This window comes from Haemaphysalis longicornis, unplaced genomic scaffold (assembly GCF_048455015.1).
Source record: "Haemaphysalis longicornis isolate Haplotype H1 unplaced genomic scaffold, Haemaphysalis longicornis Haplotype H1 scaffold_1, whole genome shotgun sequence".
NCBI lineage: Eukaryota > Metazoa > Arthropoda > Arachnida > Ixodida > Ixodidae > Haemaphysalis > Haemaphysalis longicornis.
Window position 1 is genome coordinate 242,979,729 of NW_027526203.1, and position 24,662 is coordinate 243,004,390.

Below are 24,662 nucleotides of genomic sequence, written 5' to 3' on the forward strand. Positions count from 1 at the left end.
ACTTTTAAAGCGAACCTCTGTGTGTCTCACCGGTGGTGCATGCCGCGTTGAAAACGCCCTGCAGAAAGCCAACTTTCTCTGACGATGAGAATTATCGTGGGTGAACTGAAAGAAAAAAACGCTACCCGTGGTCGGAATCGAACCTGGGACCTTCGTGTTATGAAGCCGACGTCAATCAGATTGCGTCATTTCGACACATTTTTTTTTTCTGGACTGTGCGCCATTTCGACACGGGCGAAGCAGTTTGGATTTGGGGAGGGGTGCATGGACGTGAGAATTAGACAAAAAGCCTGCGCCCCTCCTTCTAACGCCGACGATGGCTGAAAGCGAAGCTTTCTTCCTTCGAAATAAAATAACGAAGGGTCAAGCTCAAAGCTTCTGCGATCAAAAGTCCGAACTGCGTGCGAGTCAAAGTCAAAAGCTCAACGAGCCCAAGCCCAAATTGTCTGCGAGTGAAAGCCCAAACCCAGACAACAACCAAAGAATCCCGCACGAGGAAGCTTCGCGTTCAACCGTCGTCGTCGTTAGACAGCGGCTTTCGTGATATTTTGTTGTTTATATTCCTTCGATTAGCCTGGTAGTGAACATCGGCATCAAAGCTCATTGTCGGCGTTACGCTCATATGCGTGCAGCAATCTTCGTGCGCATTGTCTGTACATGTGTAATAAACGTGTAAGTGCATCGCTTGACGTATTCTGTCTGCAGGCTCATATGTCCAGCCGTGGTTGTAGTGCTGGTGGCCCTTCTACTTCCGTTGATGTTGGAAGGGCCTGGAGACGATGGCATGTTTGTTGAACAAATCAGTGGCTGCTCGAAAAACTGGTGGACCCTTCTTCTTCTCGTCAACAACTTCAAGAGAATAGAAGAGGCTGTGAGTCAACGCGCCATGCATGGAACAACAGAGTTCATTTTACTCCCCTGTGCGCGGTCGTATAGTGCTCAGGAGTGGCATATTGATTTTATTGTTTATGGGGTTTAACGCGCCGACGCTACGCATGCGATGAGGCGCGCCGTAGTGGACTGCTCCGGATTAATTTTGAACAGCGGGGAATATTTAACGGGCGCCGAAATCACGAACACACGGGCGTTTTCGCTTTTCGCCTCCACCAGAAAAGCGGCCGCCGTGGCCGGGAATCAAACCCGCGTCCTTGTGCTCAGCAGCAGAACGCCATAGCCACTGAGGACATGAACATTCACCTCAACAGGTTCAGTAATTTGGCTGCGGTTTTCTCGTGGTGGGTCACCGCAAAAAGGAGCAATACATTTTAGGCGTAAAAAAGTAATTTGGGTTTGCGCGTCGCAATAGCTCTTTGGCGCCGCAGCTATTCCCGATAAGACACCTCAACCTGGAGGTACACCAAATCATGCCACTCAATAGATGATGCCATCAGCTAGATTAAGTAAAGTACGATTGATGACGTTTTCACTGTGGCCGCATCGGAATTCCGCCAATTCAGCGATCAACCGGGGTGCAAACGATGGAGGAAGGAATTTATTTGCAGAGTAATTGAAAAGTGTTGACAACTCAATAACTGGAACCTTTGCCTGACGGGATTACTGATGGGCTTGTGAACAACGAAACTGCATGGATTTAGTGAGGAATCAAAAAAGATGACTCTGTAATGTAAGCAGAGGTGAAATTTAAGTGACATGGACTGCAGCTTCAACCAAACTTGCAAAATATTATGATCAGAACGTTGCGCGTCGGCTGAGGGGTAGATTTCATGCGGCAGTGACTAGTGTACCGGTAGATCTTGCCTCCAACATGGCGTCCTTGTTATCGCACGCACTGGTAGGTTATCGCGTTCGCACCTGGTTAGATGAGTTGTTAGTGTTAGTCGGAAGGGAGTAACTACGTTTGGTTGACGGGAGGAGCAGTTCCCTTCAACACGGGAGCAAAGACGTAATGAAGTTTATCAACGAAATAGTGTCTACGTAGTATCCGGGACCGAACAACTTATACCTACCGAATATCGGTTAATTAAAAAATGTTTCCGCAAAACGGAAATTCATGATAACCGTATAACTAAGACAACTTTAAGAAAATCAAATTCTGGTTATAAGCTGCGAAATTTGTACATACGTGTATTTTACAGAGATGAGTCGATAGCACCCACTTTGAATGGTGTGGGGATCCTGGCGCCCGAGCCATTGCGCGATCGCCAGGCTTGTGCCGTTTCGCGGTGCTTTTCGCCTCTTTCCTCGAAATGCCGGCTCGTCTCGGCGCCACTGTGTAGAGCCGAGCCGTCTTCTCAAACTCCTGCCTGAGCTGAAGGCTGCAGCGACCGTTGCGGCGATAAAACACTGTCGCGCAGCAGGTGCTCCGCCCTGGTAGTGGAGCTAACCTCACCTCATTGGCCCGTTTGAACGATTCCCGGACTCCCCCTCTCGCCGGGACGCGAACGCGCGCCCTGCGCGGGGGTCCCTTCGGGGAGACGCTTCCAGGACGCCGAAGGCGCCAGTTTGTGGTCTCTCTACCTCACAATATGCATAACCCTAGCATTGCACAAGGCATGCACACATGCACACTGCGCCCGGAACCACCGTGGGTTCGAGCTAGCTGAGCACGCTCACGACCCTAGCATTGCACAAGGCATGCACTCGTGCACACTGCGAGGAACCACCGTGGGTTCGAGCTAGTTGAGCAAGCCTCAAAACTCCGTTCGCTCTAGAAAAAAAAAAAACGCGGTACTTCTACAAAGTAGAACTATTAATCCAGTTATTTCAACAATTTGCAATATACTCTATGCATACATAACTCTTTCTTTTCCAGTGTTTGATTCATCTATGGTACATACCCGTAGACATGCAAGTGATCATGTTCGTTGCATTGCCCCTGGCTATAGTGATGATTCAGTAAGTACTACATTAAAATGTTTGTGTTAGAAACTTGTTACTTGGTTCTACAGCGGGCAGTGTATCCTTCAAAATATCCCGAAGAATCCAGATTTTCTTATCAAGAGCAACTTTTGATGTTAGTTTTTTGTAGGAAAAATTGTTTTGATCTATCAGTTGGCTAGGTTAATCAACTTATCGGGCTTCCATATCTCAACGTTTCAAGATTTCTCTCGTGAAAAAAAAATGTATTTATTATACAGAAAAACTGACTATAAACGTTGTATAGACTTTCCGCACCAAGTAGCCTTGTTTATATCAAGGACTGTGAGTATGAAATTCAAACCCGAAATGAATGCGAAAATTAATTTTATTCAACAAGATGTTGACGCAGCCAAGCTGGGGACTTTCAACATGTTTGGAAAATTTCACAGCTGTGCGGGTGTTCAAATCAGCAGGTGGACTCCGATAGCCACAGCGAAGCCCTATAGGGGCCCTAAAGCTTTCGGCTAGGCGGTGATAGCCAACCTTGTAGCGATCCGGTGTTCCTTTGTCGGTCATTTTCGATGTTGGGCTTGTGTAAGTTGGCATAAGATTTTTTATGTTGATCATTACCCTAAAGTACAGGTTTTGCGTTCGACGTGATCAATGAACATGGGCCTACGATATTCACTCTCGTCCCCTTTCTGTGTTTGATTTTCATTCGTGCGTTCTGTTAGCACTTCTCTTTTGCACCTCTTGTACGTCCGTTGCTCTCTTCATTTAATGCTCTGGAGGGCTCTCCCGGTACTAAATACGCCGATATACGTATTCCTTGCATGATTCCACCTTTGCTCAGGAATTTTACTGTGGGACTTACAGCTTCCCCATGTAGTTTGGCCACCGTACGGGCGGCTTTTTCACTGGCGGATGTCATCGAAATTTGGTGATTGTTATTGACGGTTGTGTTAGCACTATTTTCTGGTCGCATGTAAGATAGCCTAATGTTTAGTAATGTGTACGATGGTTTGGCCTTAATCTTCAATTTCTAGGTAGTTTCGCAGCTCGGGTGTACTGCTGTGAGTCCGGCTGCGTTGTTGAGGGGGTTCAATGTATTGTATACGTGTAAATTGCGCTGTCACACTGTACTGTAATTTTTTTCTTGTGATTTCGTACTTTCTCATTTTCTTGTTTTGCTTCACAGCTTTGATTTTGCCACTAGCACGTCTTCCCACTGTGTTATGGAAAGTAGGGTCTACGTGTATTTCATGCCGTCTATTGGTGGAGTGAAAGCCGTGTTTGTCCTCGTTTAGCTGGACGGCGTCTAATTGCATGACCTTTCTCTACAGGTCGTATATGCTCTTGATGGGCAGGTTGTATGCGTTTATGTGCAAATTGTTTATTTTGGCCTATCTGGGAGGCCTCTGGTGGTCTATAAGTCTTATCGGTACAACGACTTTACTGCAGGAGTTGTAATTGAGATGTCAAATTTAAGTAATGTAGCTCCATATGTGGATTTGCTCGTGAGGACCAGTAACAAAAGATAATGGACGTTACCGTATTGGCCCGCCCTGTTCTGTTACTGAAATGGGGTTACACATACCGATCGTCTCCACGTCTTTGGCTAAGGGATTCTGGCTAAGCTATCCTGAAATTTCTGCGTTTACATTTTAGGTGTCCAGCTGCACCTGGGTTATAAGGCGTGCAGTAGACAGCTGTGAATTGACGTAGACCGTGTTGGAACAGTTAACATGAACCAAAGTCTCTACACACGACTGTTTTCTGGGTTTCGCCTGCATCAGAAAAAACATCCACCGCTGCAAGGTTTGAAACTTGGGCTCCGCAGCACAATCCCTTAGGCGCTGCGCCCCCACGGCGAGAAGCCATTTCGCATATCCAGCGTGTTCTCGTTCCAATTTACAGATATATTGCCCAATTTCGGTTACCGTTTGCCGCGATTCGTTGTTTGAGCCTTGTGGGCCACCGATAAACTTCTGTCTTGCATCGTCTAGGTACCATTTAGCGCTTCCACAGTGCTGTTTGTCGCAAACTTTATTTGTCTTGGCTTGGGTCTCTCGGCTTAACATGAAGGTGGTCTGCGCTGGTGGCCCCCTAAATATGTTTCATGTGGGTGTTTTGGTGCCCTGGTCAAGACAAGGTGGCATGGAGTTGGCGAAATGGTTGCGCTATAAGCTCCATCGTTGTTGTGGGAGAATACTAATATTTACGTGTGCACAACCCAACTGTATATTGTGAACAACGTTCGTTATTCTTTGCTCTACTTCCTGATCTATCGTCGTGCATTTGTGCTAGGTGCGGTCGAACGCTTTTTTTAGGACTACTGGTCCCCCGTTCAGAAGCTGCGGGGGCGTTTTAATGACCACGCAGCTAATTATTAGTTCAGTATTAGTTAACTATGTTGGTCTAAATTCTGGCGTCCATGGCCACAAAATGGCTGACAGTCGGTACATGAAATGGCCGACGGCTGAAAAGATAAAAAGTAGGTCAATGAATGATTCGAATGGCGCTGCGTTTCTCAAGAAAGCTTTTATAAACAAAGGTGAAAAGAAAACTGGGTAAAGTTTTGCGGGTTGGATTCTAACCAGGGTCTCCTGAATGCGAACAACACCACGGAACCTAGAGATCACATAGCTCGCAAATTCCAGCTTACTAAAGATGAACCTAGCGGATGGTTTGTGGCCTTCGACTTAGAAACGCGCGTACTCACTACCACTCACTACTTGTACTCACCACTATAGGATAAATTTGATCATGGTAACTACAGAAGTAGCAATTAGGTAGGTAGAAAAGCACGTTCCCACTAGTAGGGTATATGCGCGGGTAACAAGGGCGACTGGCAAAGCCTTTTGTTCATAGCCACCGAAAGAGGAAGAAAAAACGTCGCACGGGGGAAAGGATTATATAGGAAACGAGAGGACACATGCGAACTACGGGACACTCGCCACATTATGCACCACGTCATCACTGGGCATAGAATAAACGCGCCGCCTTGCACGCAACACTTGTTCTAGAAATTTCATCGGCGCGGTGCATGTGGAAATAGATTATGAACCGCCTACATTCAACCACAGCTGTGAAACGTGGCGGCGAGCCCAATACTGGCATATCCACTCCACAATTCAACACTAATGCTTTTGCACTCACTGCATCATAAGGAGTGCTTAGGTGTCCTTGAATTTTTTCCGAATTTATTGCACATAAGGCCCTATGAGGTGAAGGCTGCCGTGAGTGCGCAGGGCCTGGTCTGAGCCAGTTTTTTTTTTTTTTTTCTACCGGTGACATCGGGTCTTCTCCCGCCCCAACGGTGCCGGGGACGCGGCCGGTTAGAGCTATATACCTTTCACGAGCTGGCACAAGGTTGGTGTTAAGGAAGTACGCCCAGCAATTGTAATATTCTTATAATTTTAAGGTGATTTTCTTAAAAAGAACATGTGTCGGGTTGCCTTGTGCGGTCGGATGCCAGTTTCTCGCGTCATGTTTGTTCACTGAGTTGCGGTCTTTGGCTCCTCGGGCAAATTCCCGAGCATTTTCTGTGAGATGCTTTTTTTGCCAGGCAAGCTTTTGACATTGGGATTTTTTGGACCGTTAGAAGCACTTGCATAAGTAATATCGTGTCGTGGGGCTGCAGGCGTACAATTTTGAAATGTTCGTATATATTCGTATTTGCTCTCATCATCTTCTTCGAAGCACGTTGATGTGGCTCGTCATCCGTTCCCTTCTTGGTCCAGGTATTGGTCTAGCAGAAGCCTGCGTTAGTTACTCGGATTTGTTCTTTCTGAGGAGTGCTTTCTGCGTTCGACGCACTTTGTGTGATTATCCAGGGACGTTGAAGCCAGCGCAATATTTTAGCCAACGAGTTCTGTAGAGGCCCTGCGCGCAACACTGTTTCATTTGGAGCCGTGTGCTGCATGCCCTAGGGAATAGGCGCGCGCTGTTCCCTTGTGCTGGCCAAGAGGTTGCAGAGAATTTGTCGTTGAGGAATTTTCCGTAGCTGCTGCTTTTTGATTTGCCTACTTGACAGCTCGACAACAGATCTAAGCGCGCAGCGTCAAATCGTTTTCCTATCCCGCTATGATGGTGCAGAAGCTTTTGTGCAGTCTCCTTCAATCGAGTTTCTTATTGTGTACCAAGCGAGGCACCAGTCACAACCCATGAATAGATTTTCGCATCCCTAATGTCAAAATTACTTCTTTAATACGGAAGCATTAGTTCACTCAATGCGAATTGACAAGTTGACTCGCTCAGGAAGCAAGAGTTTGGCGGTTTATTTTTGTTCTTACGAAAAGTTTAACAAACTATACTTACGCAGATAAATAGCACCAATGTAATAGAAAAAAATTGGTCAGCGGGCCCAGGCGCAATCAGCGTTCTCTGTGGTTGACGAAATATGAAATGTTTTTCAGAAAAAAATGAAACGTCAGAGACACCCATACCAAAACTTTTTCTCGTTAGAACGGTAGAAAATGACCCCTTTTGGCGTCAAACATCAACGCGCTGTTTTGCCGCGTTGCTGTCCTGTCGCTTTGCGCTTTTTTCAGTCTGCGGTTCTGACTTGTGCTATTATTTTGGTGCTCTTTTGTCGCATACTGTTTTGTCGTTCACTGGCTGGAGCCCCCCCCCCTCCCATGCTGAGGAGGTCATCTCCATCAGTGTCGAGTGTCCATATTAGCTTGTATTGATATAACATCTGTATATGTTACCGCAGAATCTTGGGGGGCATCTTGTATCAGTATTCGGTGCACTTTCCCTGGAATTTTTCTTTGTGGCGTGAGGTGTAACGTTTACGATTTGACGAGCCAACCCTTTTCCCGGAGGTAGCATGTCGTACTAGTGTTGTTCGTCGTCATTATCGTGTAATTCTTCCGTTCGGTGTCTCCTGTTGCGTTCGGTATGGGATTCGGTTGTACACCTTTTTATAGTGGAGTTATGTGCGTATCCCTAAGCTGTATTGCTAGTGCTAGTGCTTGAGCATGCTATTTGTACCGTTCTCCGCTCTTACCCTTGTGTAAGGTCATATCTCGTCGCTTCCTTTCCGCCTTTCGCTGTTTTTCGTGCATTTGTTTTACAACAGTTTACGCAGAACGTCTTGGGTAAAGGCAACTTCCAGACCGTGTTATCTTTTTTTACTGGCTGATTTATTTCCATAAAAAAAGAAGTACAATTTATGGAGGATATTTAGGAAAAAAAGTTGCCGGTAGGCAACTTGACTAGCCCTAAAATCCATGCTGACAGGCAGCAGCAGAGCAAAAGCACGAATAACAAAAAAAGAGGAAGTGGAGAGAAAATAAAAAAAGAGAAAAGAGGAAAGGAAACGAAGTACAACTTACAAAAAACAAGCAACTACATCTTACAATCGCAATATGTCACAAGTATAAATACAGTGGATTACAAGGCATAATATCGACAAAAAAAAACACACTGAAACATTGCACAATGTCATTTTTCACAGGGAGGAAAGTTGACCAAACGATTCTGTTGAGGAACATAGGCTTATATAAATGTTTTCAGAATCAAGACTGTTAAGTAGCCTCGGTAACCAGGACCGTAACAACTGCAGGCCATAGTTGGTTCTAGGCTGCGGTACATTCCAGTACTCAGGTGTACGAGCGCAGTAGTGCACAATGTTTGGCTTCAAGTTCGCCAACGAACTAAGAAAACGACTCCCAGATCTTTGTTCTTTTCGATAACTAATTGCCAGTCGGTAATTTAGCAGGTTATGAATTTTCAAGAGCTGACTCATTAGGGAAAATGGTTCAGTATGAGCATTGAACGGTAGTCTGAAAAGAGCGCGAATGAACTTCTTCTGCAAGATGCAAGATATAGATTCGGCTGATATTGGTGGCCGTAGTAGTACCCCACACCGGGGTGCAGTAGTTTAGGTGGCTAGTGAACAGAGCATTGTAAATTAGCAGTTTAATACGATACGGTATATGAGACAGAGCAAAAATAATACCTCTTTTCGCTAGGGGAGTGCGCGCAATCTATGTCCCTGTGGCCCTGAGCCCTACTTTTACCGATGGCTCTTTGCTTTGAATCCTGGGCAGTTATCACGGTACGAACAACGCCGCCTGTATTAACATTGCCTGACGCGTCGCGCGCTTTTCAATGGGAAGGGTAGGGACGCTTAGTTCAGGCACTGATCCGCTATGTGGCGCGTGCCGGCGGACATTTCGCCTTACGTCACTGCTCGCGAGTCGCGAACGCTGCACCCACTTCTACGACGTGTGTCTGTCAGCTTGCCTGTAGGGCTTCAAGGGCCGTTTCGCTTACATCTTAACCGTGACGGGGCGCTAGTTCTGTGGCGCACTGGGGATCTCGTTCAACGTGTCGCTCGCTTCATACTTGCTGCATTTTTCCAAAGATAAAGACGGAGGCGGACGGAAATAGTCTAAGAACATACTGATTGTCGGGTAGACATATAGCTAACAGAAAAACGATATTTTCGGATGGGGCAGCCATTATTTTACTGATATTTTTCTTTCTGGAGTATTTAGAGAAGAAAAAATTGCGTGCACGTTTTTTGTTCAGGCACTTACTTCTACGATTACTTTCCAATAATATCACGTGCTTGTAAACTTCAGAAAATTATAGGAAACAAAAGGATAAGCAGCTGCAATCCCGCCACGCTGTCCGGGCGCTTCTACAGTATAGTCCTCAATTTCAGAAGTGCGTACCGATGCGGAGTGCGAACAGGGGGGTCAAAACAATACCTAAATGCGGAGGGGATAGAGGGGGGATGCCCCACTCAGAAAATGTCAGGGCCTGTGATCCGAGTAGATAAGCGCGCAAAGCCGGCATCAGCCCGCCGCAGCGCAAGGGATTTTGCTTTGTGAAAAAGGAAGTTTTATCAGTGACAGACCAAGACAGACAGGCATGGTGAAAAACAAGAAGGCGTAGGAGCGCCGCCTCGAGAACGCTAAACAAACTTTGCTATATTTTGCATAGTTTCCGAGAAGCGGCGCTGGCTGGCGGACACGAAAGCACGCTGGAAGGCTACGGAGCGGGGAAGGGTAGGAGAGAGCAACAGGAGAGTGGCTGTTTGGCCATTTTTCGCTCACGCGTTAGGCACTGTTTATACAGGCGGCGTTGGTACGAATTACTCGTGGCTGCATGAGTTATTTGGGGTACCTGCCGTCAACAGTGTTCCGCATTTCCGGTCAAACGTATGCATCAAGTGGGACATTGGTGGTTCAACGGGTGACAATTTTTAGCGACGCTCTTAATCACACGTACTGGGAGCATTTGAGGAACTTTTTTGTAAATAACATTGCGCGGACGTCCGTTATAAAAATCATAGTGATACTGGGCCCTGGTACGGAGAAATGGCGGAATATTGCGGAAGCGATCGCAAGAGTTACCGTCGGCACGGGACAAAAAAAAGAAGCGTTTAGTTGGTGAGTTTAAAACAAATGTTTTCATTATTTTATTCCATCATGCGCGACATTTACTCGCAATTATCGTTGTTAACTAAACATTTAAAAATAGTTTTAAGAGCTCGAGAAAAGTTTTGCTTTTCATGGAACGAACTAAAGGGAACCGTGGAAACAACATGCCTTCTTTTTTTATTTAAGCATAACAGCTTTGAAAATTAGCTCAACGCTATTCCGGCACCTAGGTACGTTGTTTTCATAAAGGAACGTCTGAAATATTGATAAACCTTCAAGTGTTTTGCTGCATAATGTCAGCGGAGACATAATCAGGTGGCGCCAAACACAGAGTGATCAGCTTGTTATTTGCATGCCAGCATTAAAACTGCGTGATCACGCCGGGACAGGGCACCACTACAATTGCACAACCATGTTCATTAGTCGTAGCATCTACCGGCGGCCGCATTGTCGAGAACTAGACCCCATTAAGTCGGAGAGCCAAGTTAGCAGTTGTGGGTCGTCTCTCTTTCCTATGTTTTCCCCTTACTTGTTTGCAGTTTGCGTTAAAGTGGCGGGATTTTTTTTTTTTAGACGGGGCAATGTGAAAAAATGATAAACATTTTTTCGTCATGGGGGTGCTTTAATGCAAGATCCAGTTTGCTGAAAAAAATATTCTTGGCAGCATTTTGAGTGTTAAAAACACTTTATGTAATATTAAGCAACTGTGCTGCCTCGAATACAAAGCCAAGGAACGATTATTTGAATTCCAAATCCGGCATAGAGTTCTTTTGTAAAGGCGCAGCTTTTTAAGGGGAGCAGTTGTTATGTCTTGTGCACTCTGCATTATCTATAATGCTTGGCTTCTGTATTGTAGGCATGCTTTGACAAAAGTAATCAGCATCGTTACATTCGCACTAACCTTCACAAATAATGGCTGCAGCTTAATGGGAAACCCACAGCGCTGCCCTTCGATGCCGTGGAGAAATTATAGGGTTATATAAAGCTGTCGGCGCTAATTAAGTGCGAGAAATTGGGAGTTTATACTGAAAGAAAGTCCAGGGTACCCCACGTTTCTGTGCAAGAGTGGAACGCATCGCTTACTTTGAAGTTCTTTTTTTACCCGTTCCGTTCTGTAATATTACATAACATTGAACTCAGCTTTTGTAGAATTGAGTTCAGTTTTTCCACGTTTCATGCTTGAAATGGTGTATTTTATTGCTGGGACTTGAATTTACGCCAGCGCCACGCTCACGTGTTCTCACGCCTGCAATGCACTGTATACCAGAGATGGAGTGGTGAAATGTCTATTAGACAACATGGGCCCTGACGTGCCACCTCTCGGCAAGAATTAGCATTTGCGAAACGTGCGCATGTACACAGGAATGAATATTTTGGTATTCTACAAAAATAACTGAGCGGGAGTTCACACATGCGCGCCTTCAAGAATAATTCCAACGCCTTTTTTACCCGTGAATAAAGGACAGACTCTTTTGCCTTTGGTGGGCAATTCAGCTAAGCCATAACATAAATTTCATTCCTGCTACTGTGTGAATATTCGCAATTTTAATATAAGGAATGCAGGAACAAAGATTGGCACCTTTTCTGTAATGTACCCTTCCGATGCAGTTTAATGCGTCCTCGCTGAAAGCAGTGGTGTACTTGCCCCAAGTCACGACAATTGAAAGGGGCTCCCATCCACCCTGAACTTGGCCAGGCTCATTCTTCTGCATTAACACTTTTGGATGTCTTCGCAAAAAGCCGACCGAGATACGCCATGGGCCTTGGAGTCCTCCTGAGCATCCTGTCCTGTGTCGTGACGGGCTACCTGACGTACCGCTGGGACCTGCTGTATTCTCTCACGATTGGGACATCAGACATCGGGTGAGTGTAAAACAGCTGTCTAACATCTTTAACTTACGTGACTTGGGTTTTTGCAGCCCGTACTATAGAATTTCTGTTTTATTGGCGAAAGCCATCCTTGGGATGGAAACGCTGTTCTCGAAGCGGTTATTCCCGCATTTGTCGCTGAGAGGACACTGACGCTTCATCGCCGAAGTAAAGTTTTATTAGTGCTTTGTCCCAGCGTGCGCATGCACTCTTTTCGTGTTCACCAGTAAAGCTGTAAACGCGAATAAAACGGATGTACTTGGCTTGAAAGCAACGCTCGCTTGGACAGTGTTCGCTTAGCCATGTGTCGTCGCTTACAAAAAACTCCCACCTCCCCTCGCGGGAACCCCTGTGTAGATGCGACGCATAGGGGGTTCACGTTGCAGCGTTGGACAGCGGAGGAACGGCGCTGGAACGATGGAGCGGAGCGGCGCAGGCACCGCGTTTTATAGAGCGCATAACGGTGAGGGGACGCGCCGGCGCCAGTGCGTCTGCCGCGGCTATGACGCAACACAATCCACTTTAATCCAATCCAATCCAAATTCAATCCAAGCCAAGCCAAGCCAAGCCAAGCCAATCCATTCGAATCCAATACAATGCCCCTCGTGAGAGAGGGGCATCAGAGAGGAGAGGGGGTGAGAGGCGGAGAGCGCTGCTCGCGCGGCGAGGAGAATGGGGGAGGGGCGGACGACAACGACGCCGACGCTGCATGGACAAGGCGAGTGAATGAGATGCAGTCACATCTAAAAAACACAGAAGAAGCGGCCGAGTCTCCGTACCGCTGGTTATGCACGTGATCTCGCGCCGGCGGCACAATGGCTGAGGAGTTTTCTTTACTCATTATGGGGCCGTGGGTTCAACACCAGCGCTCCAGTCGCTTCTGGTGGAGGTAAAACACTAAACACTCCTGTGTCGGGATTTCGACCATGTAAAGATCCCTTGGGAAGCGGTGCCACTCTCCTTGCGCGCTCTATGCACCTACCATGCTACGCCTCTGGAGCGCTGTACCAGGTTCAAAATGCTGCCTGGTCCGGTATACAACACTACTGGACACCACGGGAGATTGTACTGGATAGGTTCAACCATGGTAGGTGATGCTCCCAAGAGCGCAAACAGCCTTTCCTCACCAGACAAGGATTTAGCAACCCTGGTTGAGTGCATTTGCTAAAAACCTCCCAATGATTGTACAATCACACTATCGGCCTCCAGGCACTCGATAGGCGTGGCTGCAGATCTGTGAGAGAGGCCTCCGCCCTGCAGTGTACATAACCAGGCTTAAGACAAAGATAAAGATCCCTAGGTGGTATAAATTAATCCAGAGCACTCTGTTACCGCGCCTGATCACCCAAGCGCAGCTCCGTAGCTAAACCCCCGCACCCACACAAGAAGTTATGGACATGTTTCTGCGTTGTACCTGAACTAGTCGTCTTGATTTCCGCAACTCGTAACGCTTTCTCTGAAAACATCTTCATAGCATTCACACAAAAGAGCTCCGGTTCTTGGTATTTTGAGCTAACCATATCCCTAAGTAGTTCCGTTTGATAGAGCGCCCCATTGGTTTTCGCAGCTGCTATCTCTTTCAAGTGGTGATATAATGAGCAGATATTTTTTTCAAATCAGTGAAAAAGTATCTTTGGGTCTTGACGAACCGCAACCAGTACAGGTGCTTTACGCCCGAAAACAGCTCTACGTGTGATGCCCATTACGCGTTGCTCGAAGCAATATATAAATGTACTGCATTTTGCAACTCCCCAACGACCGGTACCTCCCGGGCAAGTACTCCTCGCAGTTAGAGTACCCGAAGAGGAATTGGCTGACTAATGTCTCTAAATGTTTTTTGCCTTCATTGTGTGCTTTGTAATCGTATCAGGTAATAATTTCCACGAAGAATGCGTGCTCGCTGATATTTGCATTATCAGTGCATAAAATATTCGGTGTGACGAGTTAGTTGCAATTAGGAAGCTTTGCAATGAGATCACAAAGAAATTTTATTGCGCTTGTTCAATGCGGCAGTCACTTTACATATTCCTTTCAAAGGAAATGCAGACGTGTGCCCAATTAAACTATGTTTATCGAATTTATTAAATATTGTGAACAAATGCTTACTTACCGGCCCTTAGATACCCGAATCAACAGCATCAGCACAATCCCTCCTTCTTTCTAAAAAAGGGGGATGGCGACACAAACCCGCGGCCATGTCCCGGACGTCCCCAACATTCTAATCAGACATTAGGTGCCTAAGGTGAAATTCCATAACCAGACATCTTGAGCTGGCGGTAAATGTTATGCCCGCAATCATTTAACCACAAAGGAATGGTAAAATTACCAGCGGGCCATGCGTGTAGTTGGTTCTGCTCAAGGAAGGAAGGAAGGAAGAATGTAGAAGAAAGGCAGGAAAGTTAACCTGGCTAGAGCCTAGTTTGCTATCCTGCACGTGGGAAAGGGGAAATGGGCAAAAAAGAGAGATGAAAAAAAAAAGAGTAAAAGTTGGACCAGACACGTATGCCCAGCACTGAGGCACTGACAGTGATTGACAGTGGAGGCTCTCAGTCTATAGCCTAGTGTTTAAGTCCGTCGCCCGTAGAAAACGCAATAGCTCCTTAGTCGCCTTCTGAGCGGATGACTGAGAAGGCCAGTGGCACATAATCTTCTCCTCCGAAAATGGCCGCCGAGAGTCCAGGTTCCTCAGCGCTGACGACAGCTTTTTTCTTTCAGCCGAGTAGCGTGGGCACTCGCATAAAACGTGGCGTATCGTCTCCGATGTGCCGCACGTTTCGCACTCCGCCCTTGCTGCTATTCCTATTAAGTACGAGTAAGCATTTGTGAATGCCACCCCCAGCCAGAGACGGCAAAGAAGAGTTGCGTCAGACCGTGGGAGGCCTAGTGGAAGGGGACGTTGCAGGTGCGGGTCAAAGGCACCAATGCGTGCACATGTGAAATCTTCTGGAGACCATTGGGAGATAGCTGTTTCCCGGGCAAGAATGCGGAGGGCCCTAGCTGCGTCCGTCCTAGACAATGGGATGAGTACAAAATATGCGTAGATACAACCCGTGCAATGCCTGGAACCAAGCGGCAACTTTCATGGAGCAGCGCGCTTCCTGTTTACTGACGGTTTTTTTTTTTTTTTTACAGGGAAGCTATTGATGGCTGGGGATCCGTGCATTTTTGTTCTTCGCAAGTAAAAAGGCTTTGCGGCAAAGCCAACATTATCGCGAATGAAAAACAACTGTAACTGTTTTTTACGGCAACGCCGTCTATGGCTAGAGCAGACCGCCTGCGTGTGAGCGAGCAGAAAACTTTTCGAGGCATACTGTCCGCATGCGCGAAAGAAACCATGAGAATTATGGGAACAGTGTAGTTTTCCGCTTTACTTCGTAATACTTGCTCGGATTATAACGTTGTAGTTAATGTGAACATATGTAAATTGAAGAAAAATCGACGATAAAAGCGTGTATTTACATATAGAGGGAAAAATACGCCGTAGAAGTAGAATTGCGCTACATGTTCTGTATGTTTTTTGTAGCTGAAAGCTTATGGGAACATTATCGTTTGCGATGGTAATCGTCGGCGATTCTAACGGACCAAGTCAGCCATCAGAAAATGCTTTGAACTTCCGCAATACCCCACGAGGACAAGTTTTAATCATTGTATAGTTCTTTTACAAAATAAATTATCAGAACAGTCCATAAATGTTGTGTGTGTATACAAAAAAAAAAGAAAAAACATTCGCTCTGCGGTCAACTCATAGCTAACCGACGCTCCCAGACGGACGGCGCCGGTGTGGTTTACCGCGGGGCAAATGCTTTAAGGACAGATAACCGATTTTTGTCAAGTACATTTCCTTTATCCCAAACGAAAGGGCATCACTTAAAACACCTTAACCCGAAGCGGTGTTGCTGACAGCGTCCTAGAAGTTTTGAAATGGGAACTTTTAGATTTACTAGCCGCACGTGTCCCGCCAAAACGAATGCAGGCAACCTTGACAGTGAGCCATGCGGCAACACACTTTTAACAGCCCATGAGATTAAAAGAGGTTTTTTAAAAAACTTGTCCTCGGCTGAAACAACAACAATGTGTAACCTTTCACATTCCTTCACGCAGTTTTTTAATCACGTCATGATATCGACGGAGTTTCGACACACGGAGGCCGCGGGGCCCGTAACAGAGTGTCACGTTTTGACACTAGGTGTCACCATCTTTCGGACTTCAGAAATTTTATTTCAAAATTAAAGTGATTCCCGTCTGTGTATTTAGAAATTCTCTGCTTTTACGCCACTATATAAAACGTTTGATACTATGAGCGATAGGATATGCACTCCACAAAAAATCGGTTGCCTGTCCCTTTTTATGCGTCGCATTCTTTGCCGAGTACTCCCACAGCCGGGACCGTGTAGCGCTCTGCATTTGCACAAAACTGCAGGTTTGGTGGGAGTTCTGCCTTTAATCGCAAATGGAGATAATTGGTGGGACGGAATTTTTGAAAAACCAAAAATAAGAAAAATAGAAAAAATGAAATTGTAACAAAAATGAGCCGACAAAATAAAAAAATATGCGACTTCCACATCTCCCCCAAGACCGAAGAATAAACAAAAAAAGTCTGCCAAAAGAACGCTCAAAATACGAAATAAAAATAGCGAAAGACACGAAGAACCCTGTAACGGCCTGCATTTCCGCAAAAATGCACCTTTCGCGTAAGTTCTACCTTTTAGCGTTATACGTAAATGCAGATGATTGGTTTGATAGAATTTGGGAAAACCAAAAAAATGCAAAAAATAGAAAAATCAAATTTTAACATAGTGATCTGACAAATCAGAAGTATGCATACTATAAATCACCCCCAAAAACCGAAGTATAAACGAAAGTGCCCGCAAAATGAACTACGAATAAAAAATAGCGTAGGCGGACCAACTCTGCAGTATGCCTTGCATCTTCGGAAAAAAACCATAATAAGCTAAGTAGAGACACTTCATCGCTATAATGGTATCAATTTAGATCATTGGCGAAAAGAAACAAAAGAAAATTTAAAAAGAACGAAATAATCTAACGTCTTTCGCTACTCATCGACATATTTGGCTCTCTGAACTCACACTCTATACAAGTACCATAAGGATTTTTGTATGTTGTATAATAGTTTTGTATAATAGTTTTGTATAATAATTTTGTATAATAGTTTTGTATGTGTACAACATTTACAAAGTTTACTGATAATTCAGTTTTTAAAGGAATTATGAAGCAATTAAAACGTGTCTATGCGGGGTATTGCGGAAGTTAAATGTGTTTTGTAACGGCTGGCTTGGTCCGCCAGGATCGCAGACGATCACAGGTAAGGTGGCTAGAATTCACAGGCGATCCCCGACGATAATGTTTCCCTAAACGTCCAGCTACCAAAAAAAAAAAAAACAGAAAACGTAACCTTATGTTATTTCTACGGTTTGTCTTTTTTTCTGCATGTGTAAATAAACGCTTTTATCGTCGGTCTTCCTCCACTGTAGGTATTTTCGAATTCGCTAAAATGCCGTTATAAGCCAAGGCCATTACGAAGCAACGCCGAAAACTACTCTTCGCATAGTTCCCAATGTGACGCGGATGGCGTCCAGCGATTCGCATTGACGCTGGCGTCAGTTTTCTCTCTAGTATATGTACTAAATAGAGGTGTGCACGGGCTTGGGCTTACCTGAAAGCCCAAGCCTGGCCCGGCCCGCGGGCCGGGCTCGGGCCACCCGACTTACTTTTCACCCGAGCCCGGGCCGGACTCGGGCCGAAATGTAAATGCTTCGGACGGGCCGGGCCGTCTTGACGGCAGTGTTGTAGGCATTACCGAAAAAAGTAACTAAATACGTTACTCGTTACTTGCAAATAAAAGTAACGCGTTACCGACCTACGTTACCTCAAAATAAAAGGAACGCGTTACCGTTACCGTTACTGATAAAAAGTAACACACGTTACTGTTGCGTTACTTTTCATTCACGAACTACAACATTTGCTGTTTCCTGTTTCGACGTTTGACAAGTGCGTAAGCGCCATAGCTAAAATATGTCCATGCGGAAACTTAATTACCCTCTCTTTTTTGATTGATTGATTGATTGTAGGGTTTAACGCACCGACGCAACGCAGGCGATGAGGCGCGCCGTAGTGGAGGGCTCCGGATTAATTTTGACCACCTGGGGATCTTTAACGTGCGCCGAAATCTCGTACACACGGGCGTTTTTGCTTTTCGCCTCCATCAGAAAAGCGGCCGCCGCGGCCGGGAATCGAACCCGCGACCTCGTGCTCAGCAGCGCAACGCCTTAGCCACTGAGCCACCGCGGCGGGTCCCTCTCTTTTTTAGGGTTTCACCCGAATAGTTACAAGAAAAAACGCGGAAGTATATATGAAGCTGATTTATAACATGTTGGCACGGAACTTAACAGAAGAACCGGCCTCCCTCATTAGCACATAAATTAAGACCAGCCGAGATTTAAACTTTGAATATATTTTATTCACAACATTTCGAAGTGCAGATAGTTGCTGTGAACAAGTTCCTCCGTTACTCGAAGCACACTCCGCTGTTGTACTTCAGCAACAGCTGAATTTCGAAGTTGGCATCTGACATTCTAACTCGCTTCTTGGTAAACACGTCCGCGCCTACGCTAAATAGGCGTTCAACAGATGCTCTCGATGGTACTGCCGTGTTTACTTTGAGAAACAGCTTGTGCACCAGAGGGAAGCTGTTTTTTAGCTCCGTCAGTGCAAAGCTGTGCGGCACCAGAAAGTACCGCGAAAGCTCAGCATCACGTGGGTCCGGAGCACTTCAATACACACAAAAAATTTAAAATTTAGTTTTTTTAAGTTCTAGGAAGTAAAGTCCCGTAATGTAATTTTGTTACACTTTACTCAAAATAAGTAACGTAAATACGTTACCCGTTACTTCATTCGAAAAGTAACGAGTACGTTACTACGTTACTAAAAAAAGTAACGCGTTACAAGTAACGGCGTTACCGGTAACGCGTTACAACTAACGGCGTTACCGGTAACGCGTTACTTTACCGGTAACACTGCCTGACGGCCCGGGCTGGCCCGGCACAGTAAAGCAATACTTAGGTTTTCTATGATATCACAGAAACTACATGTTGCTGACGCGGTAAAAGCACGGGTCAGGTTTCTTTTTACATTCCACGGGACTTATCGTTAGGCCCTGAGGCGCATGTGGCCGTATGGCAAGCCGGGAAGTGTGAGAGATCTGCAACTGCATGTCTTGGGATGAACTGAGCAACATATGCGGCTCAGCGACACACCGCCTAGGGAAGTGCAACGAATGACAATTCAGCGTGACTAGTTTCCACCTCTAAGTTAGGGCGAAAACAAACTTTCAAGATGGAACACTTTGAACTGCAAACGCTGCTAGAGAAACCTGCGTCTCCATCTGTTTTCTGTAGCAGTGCCCTATTCGGAGTTCGTTTCCTTCTCTGAGCCAACAAAAGTGAAGCTGTCAAAGACTGAGGTGACAATTCAACTTTAGTTTTGCTCTTTGTTTCGGGGGGAAAACATCGTGGCGAGTGTAGCTTGTGGTAGGAGGTGGCCTGCGCCCTCGGGCGTCGTGGCCGGCAGACGAAGACGAAAGGAAAAGCGCAACAGGGGAGTAGGGTGGTTTAAATGCGCCAACAGCCGCCTAAACAGTAACACTTAATACGATTGAAACTTTATAGATAAGCGATATGAGTCGGTTTAGAACGTAGTGAAGCGGCAACGATAAAATGTGCGTAAATGCACACGTGTACTTGGCGTCTCGATAAAAAGAAGGGACCGAGTCCAACAGCCCTATATACTCGTGAGAAAAGGAAACGTATACGAACGAAACAACAAAGCAAGTACACACCCTGTTTAAACAAACACGAACCGGCTGGTCCCCTGGCATGCAGGTTCCATTTCTGGCTAGCAATCGCAAGAATCAGGTTCAAATGCCCGAGGTGCCATTCTATTTTTAATTGCTTGTTTTAATTCATGTATGGCCCATTATGAAATTCTACAAAAAATGCCGGGTGGTTTTGTTCTCTTTAGGTGAGCTCCAGCTCTTTGTTTTTACTTTTCAGTGGCTTGGGCCATTTCGGTTTCGGCTACTTTTCTTGAATATTTTACAATATTACCATGAATACGCGTGGTTGGGGGGGTTTTGGTTCATCTTTTTTAGATGAAACGCATCTCTTTAACTCGCCCTGTCCCTCCGGCGTCTTCCGGCGTCCGTAGTCCGCATCCCTCCCCCATTCTCCTCGCCGCGCCAGCTGCGCGCTAACGCCGCTCTCACCGCAGCGCCATCTGCGTGTTAGCGCTCGCTCCCGTCGCCGTGCCAGCTGTGCGTCAGCGCGCGTTAGCGCTCGGTTAAACATCTAACACATGCGCATGCGCTGCTCTCTCTCATTCCCCTCATCGTTAACGCGCGGTACATATAAACGCGGTAACTGCGCCGCTCCGCTCAGTCGTTCCGCCGCTCCGATGACATCCGATGACCACCGATGATTTGAATGGAGACTAACAGGCCTGCTATCGCGATGATCGGCGCAACTGTACGTAATATAATGGAAACAACAACAAATTGACACGCTAAATGAAAACAACATAACGGAAACGCAACGGAAACCCCACGATGCGTCGCATCTACCCATGGTTCCCCTCGCGGGAAGATGGTGTAAATTTTTAGGTTGGGCGGTTCGGTCACCTTTATGTCGGTTTCAATTCTTTCCTATGTAGCTGAGCGAAGGACAGCTGCGGTAGGGATATGTGCATGATTGTTATGTTTAATTGGGGTTGTTTTGCCCGTTTAATGTTGGTCTTGCCTGTTATCATTTCCCTTACGATGCGTTTTACCGCCTTTAGGTAGTTTTTGCTTCCAAACGTGCCCCAATCTGGCGCGGGCCCCTACGGTATTTGGGCTGGAAACACGCAGCCGGGCCGGGCCGGGCCCGGGCCATAAGGTTAAGGTCTCGGGCCGGGCCTACGGCGATAAGCACCGGGCCCGGGCTGGGCTCGGGCCCAAATTTTCGGCCCGTGCACAGCTCTAGTACAAAACTCTATCGACGCCACGAGAAACGGAGGAAATGTGGCCATCACCGTCACGTCGCCGACGCGGCGGTTAGAGAACGAGAGCCCTCCCGTGCCGTCGATTGTAACCGTCACCGTCAGGTCGATCCGGTGGCCCCGCTAGCAGAACGGGACCGCGACGCCGAGCGCCAGAGCCGACGAAACGCCGATCCGCGGTAGCGGGAGGAAAACGGGCCCGTACTTTGCCTGAGCGCCGTACTTCGCCTGAACGGCGAACTATCACGATTCGCTGGCTGAGCCAAATATTTGTAATTGGTTCTGCTTTCATTAAATGCGCTCGAGGTAACGGAAGCATGCAGTGAACAGCAATTGCTTGAATTAATTAAGCAGTGTATTTCCTGGTAAATACCTGCAGTGAAGGGGCATGCAGTATGGACCTCTCTGTGGGCTTGCGGGCTGTGTATGAACGTTGGTTTTTTTTTTTTTCTGGGAATAGGTTCGATTATGACTGTGTGTTTGGATTATAAACGCGTTGATCGATATATATATATATATATATATATATATATATATATATATATATATATATATATATATATATATATATCTATATATATATATATCGGCCGACTGATTCGAAGCCAGCATTGTAATTGGCTCTTCTTTTTTCCAGTTGTTAATTTAAAGTTTGCACGCTAAACAGTTGACATAATGTTTAGAGTTGTCTGCTCGCGCTCACCCGGAAAAGTGGAAAAGTGGAAATGGAAATCGAAAAGTGGAAAAGTGGAAATACACTGGTCCGTACTAAGTGGTATGCCTTATATGACAATATTTGCGCGTTTTTTTTTCTTCGCAGGAGAATTCTGGACACAACAGAGTATATTTACTTTAAACCTTACAGCCACGTGGCTACATACATAGCTGGCATGCTCTGTGGCTACCTTACCCGCCGCTACAAGAATGTGCAGATATCAAAGGTAAGAGTACGAACTGATCTTATGTTCGTCTTAGCGGGAACAACTTCCCTGCATTAGACCGACAATAGTATGCAGCATTTTATTAGTGTATGCTTGTGCGTGTGACTAAATAACTTCATGTTCAGATTTGGTCATACAGGCGCGAAAATAAAAAAGAAGAACGATAGGTGAGGTCTTAGGGAGAAAATGAGGTTCAATCTGGCGACAGACTGACCTCGGGATATCCCGTTCTATTTGCCCCGCACTATTCTGAAGTGTAACGCTTGTTTCCGGTTTCACGCGCTCGCCCAGACCGGCCAAGGTCTTTACCATCCCCACGCGCCCGGGCTGCATGACGTCAGTCCCGAAACCATGACGTGTAACACACAGCGTAGCAGCGCGCGCCAACCGCAGCCGGCGGGCCGGCTACGTCACCGGAGCCCCGACGTTGTCAGTTTGGGGCAAGGAGCAGATGACGTCATCTCGGTCCGCTCTGGGCTTTCTCGTGGGGCAAAGATGAAAATGGATTTAAAATATGTTATACTGAACGGTTCCTGTTGGAACTGGCTGGGAGACAGCTTCTGATAAAAAGAAAGCATTTTACATAGTTATCTAAGCTTTGAAATTTCGTGTCACCACTCCTCTTAAAAGAATTGTTTCCTCTGTCCTAAGCAGTTTACTTCGCAAATGCAACGCGCAGTGCCCAAACACCGCAACTGCCCCCCCCCCGCCCCACTCCTTCCCCTGGTGATTGAAACCAGTTGCGGATGCAGATGGGGGGGGGGGGGGGGCGATTTTCCAGCCCCCCAAACATCCAGACTGTGTCATTGCCACGGCAATAGTGAGTGCATCCCCCTTCCCCCTCCATCCCACTTCTAATTGTCGCCCACACTGTACCCACCCGTGATAACTCCACTGGTCACTCTCAACCCGTCCCTGAAAGAAAAAAAAAATACTTTTCGGTTAAAACCGAATGTGAAAGACTAAATTCGTCGGCCTTTCTTTCCACGCCAAACTTCCCAGACAATGCGCTATACCATCTAGGATTAGACTACAAGATATCATGGTTGACTACTTGGCTACAGTAGTCGCTTTCTTAACAATTTGTTTAGGCATTATTTTATCGCGGCAATTTGAATACCGTATCTGGGACCAAAAAACAAAGCTGCCAGAAAAATCGCAAAAATAAAATATTACACGGAGCGCGGTAAAAAAAAATCCAGTTGTTAGAAAAATAACCGCGCTTCCTTGCTACGGTGCCTTCACACCTGCTAGTGTGCCTCAAAATATGCTTTGCGGAGAAGCACTGCGGCGTTTTCTGGGCCATGTTAAGACCCTTTTTTCAGCCATTACGACTTTTTCAGAGACAGTGCATCTGTATAGCTTGTTTATGGGGTTTACGGTAAGGGCGGGGAAAAATAGAGGAGTCGGGAAGGAAGCAGTTCCGGAGCGCTAACACATACGCTAAACTTTGAAAAGAATTGCGATACTCCTAATGTTCAGGTGGTTATCGCGGTGTGTGGCGGTCCATCTCGAAATACGGACTTCGGTTCATTTGAAAGCGCGTAGAAAGGACATTTATTTCTGGAAGTTTAATCGGAGTACCTTTTTGTCTTAAGCCAGAAGATAATTCTTTTATTGAGCGGAGACCACGGCCTCAATCGGCGTGCCGTAAGTCCGCTTCACTGCACTGAGAGTTTCCCCGCGGCAGGCCAGATGTGCGGCGGCCACTCATTTCGAGAGTCCGCATGCTTCGTGTGGTTCTAACGATGTTGTTAAAGTGATGTTTCTTACATACAGGTTGAGTAACAGCGTTCGCACCCTAAGCCACTCAACTCCACAGTGAAAATGTCTTTCATTTCAGACGTTTAAGAAAACATTCTAAAAATCGTAGTGCGCACGCACCCCCTGCAGCCGTTACAGGGCGCCGCCTGGATGGTGTCGCTGGTGCTTAGCTTATCCGTCATCTACGTGTCCACACCTTGGAACCGTGGCCACCTGCCCACAAGGATGGCCACTGCGGTGTACGCCGGCTTGCATCGGATCGTGTGGTGTCTCTCCCTGTGGTGGCTGCACCACGCTTGCGCCACTGGACGTGGAGGTGAGCCTGAACGACGAATTGCGTCCTGTTTACAGCGGGGTCGCTCTAACGTGCTTACATGTGTCATTCCGGAAAATATGCCGCCGTGGTTGTCGATTGAAATGTCCGAAACGGCAGTCTCATTGGAAGCTTGTTGCTCGCATCGTTTAAGGTAAAAAGAGGAGTAAGAAAAGTGCACGCAGAACCTTACTGTTATGAGTGTGAGACGGCGGGAGCATCATTTTCCGTCGAGTTATGTCACTGAGCTCTTTCTCCCTTTTTATTTTGTCTTCTTCTTTCTCGTATTTTTTTTCTTACGTAACTACGACTGAGCGGCTAGGTCAATCGCCCTTTATACCTATATTCAGCCCTATGCACTGTTAACGCTAGGTCCAACCTAACGTTGGGCCTAGTGACGACTGTACATCAACCGGAGGGCACCGGCTCACGACGTCAAAACTCCAAGTGCGACGTTAGTCCTAACCTCGGCTGTCGCGAAACCGCGTCCCCCCTCTGTGCGAT

At 46.5% G+C, this 24,662-nt stretch overlaps 1 protein-coding gene across 1 annotated transcript in view; it reads left to right on the top strand.

Moving 5' to 3' along the window:
* LOC144143417 (nose resistant to fluoxetine protein 6-like) overlaps positions 1-24,662 on the top strand; it is a 67,529-nt gene that overhangs the window by 36,641 nt on the left and 6,226 nt on the right. Inside the window, exons 9-13 of the mRNA XM_077675176.1 lie at positions 706-871; positions 2,774-2,856; positions 11,961-12,083; positions 21,961-22,081; positions 23,975-24,161. Coding sequence (XP_077531302.1) covers positions 706-871; positions 2,774-2,856; positions 11,961-12,083; positions 21,961-22,081; positions 23,975-24,161 — 680 coding nt within the window. The remainder of the gene's footprint in view (positions 1-705; positions 872-2,773; positions 2,857-11,960; positions 12,084-21,960; positions 22,082-23,974; positions 24,162-24,662) is intronic.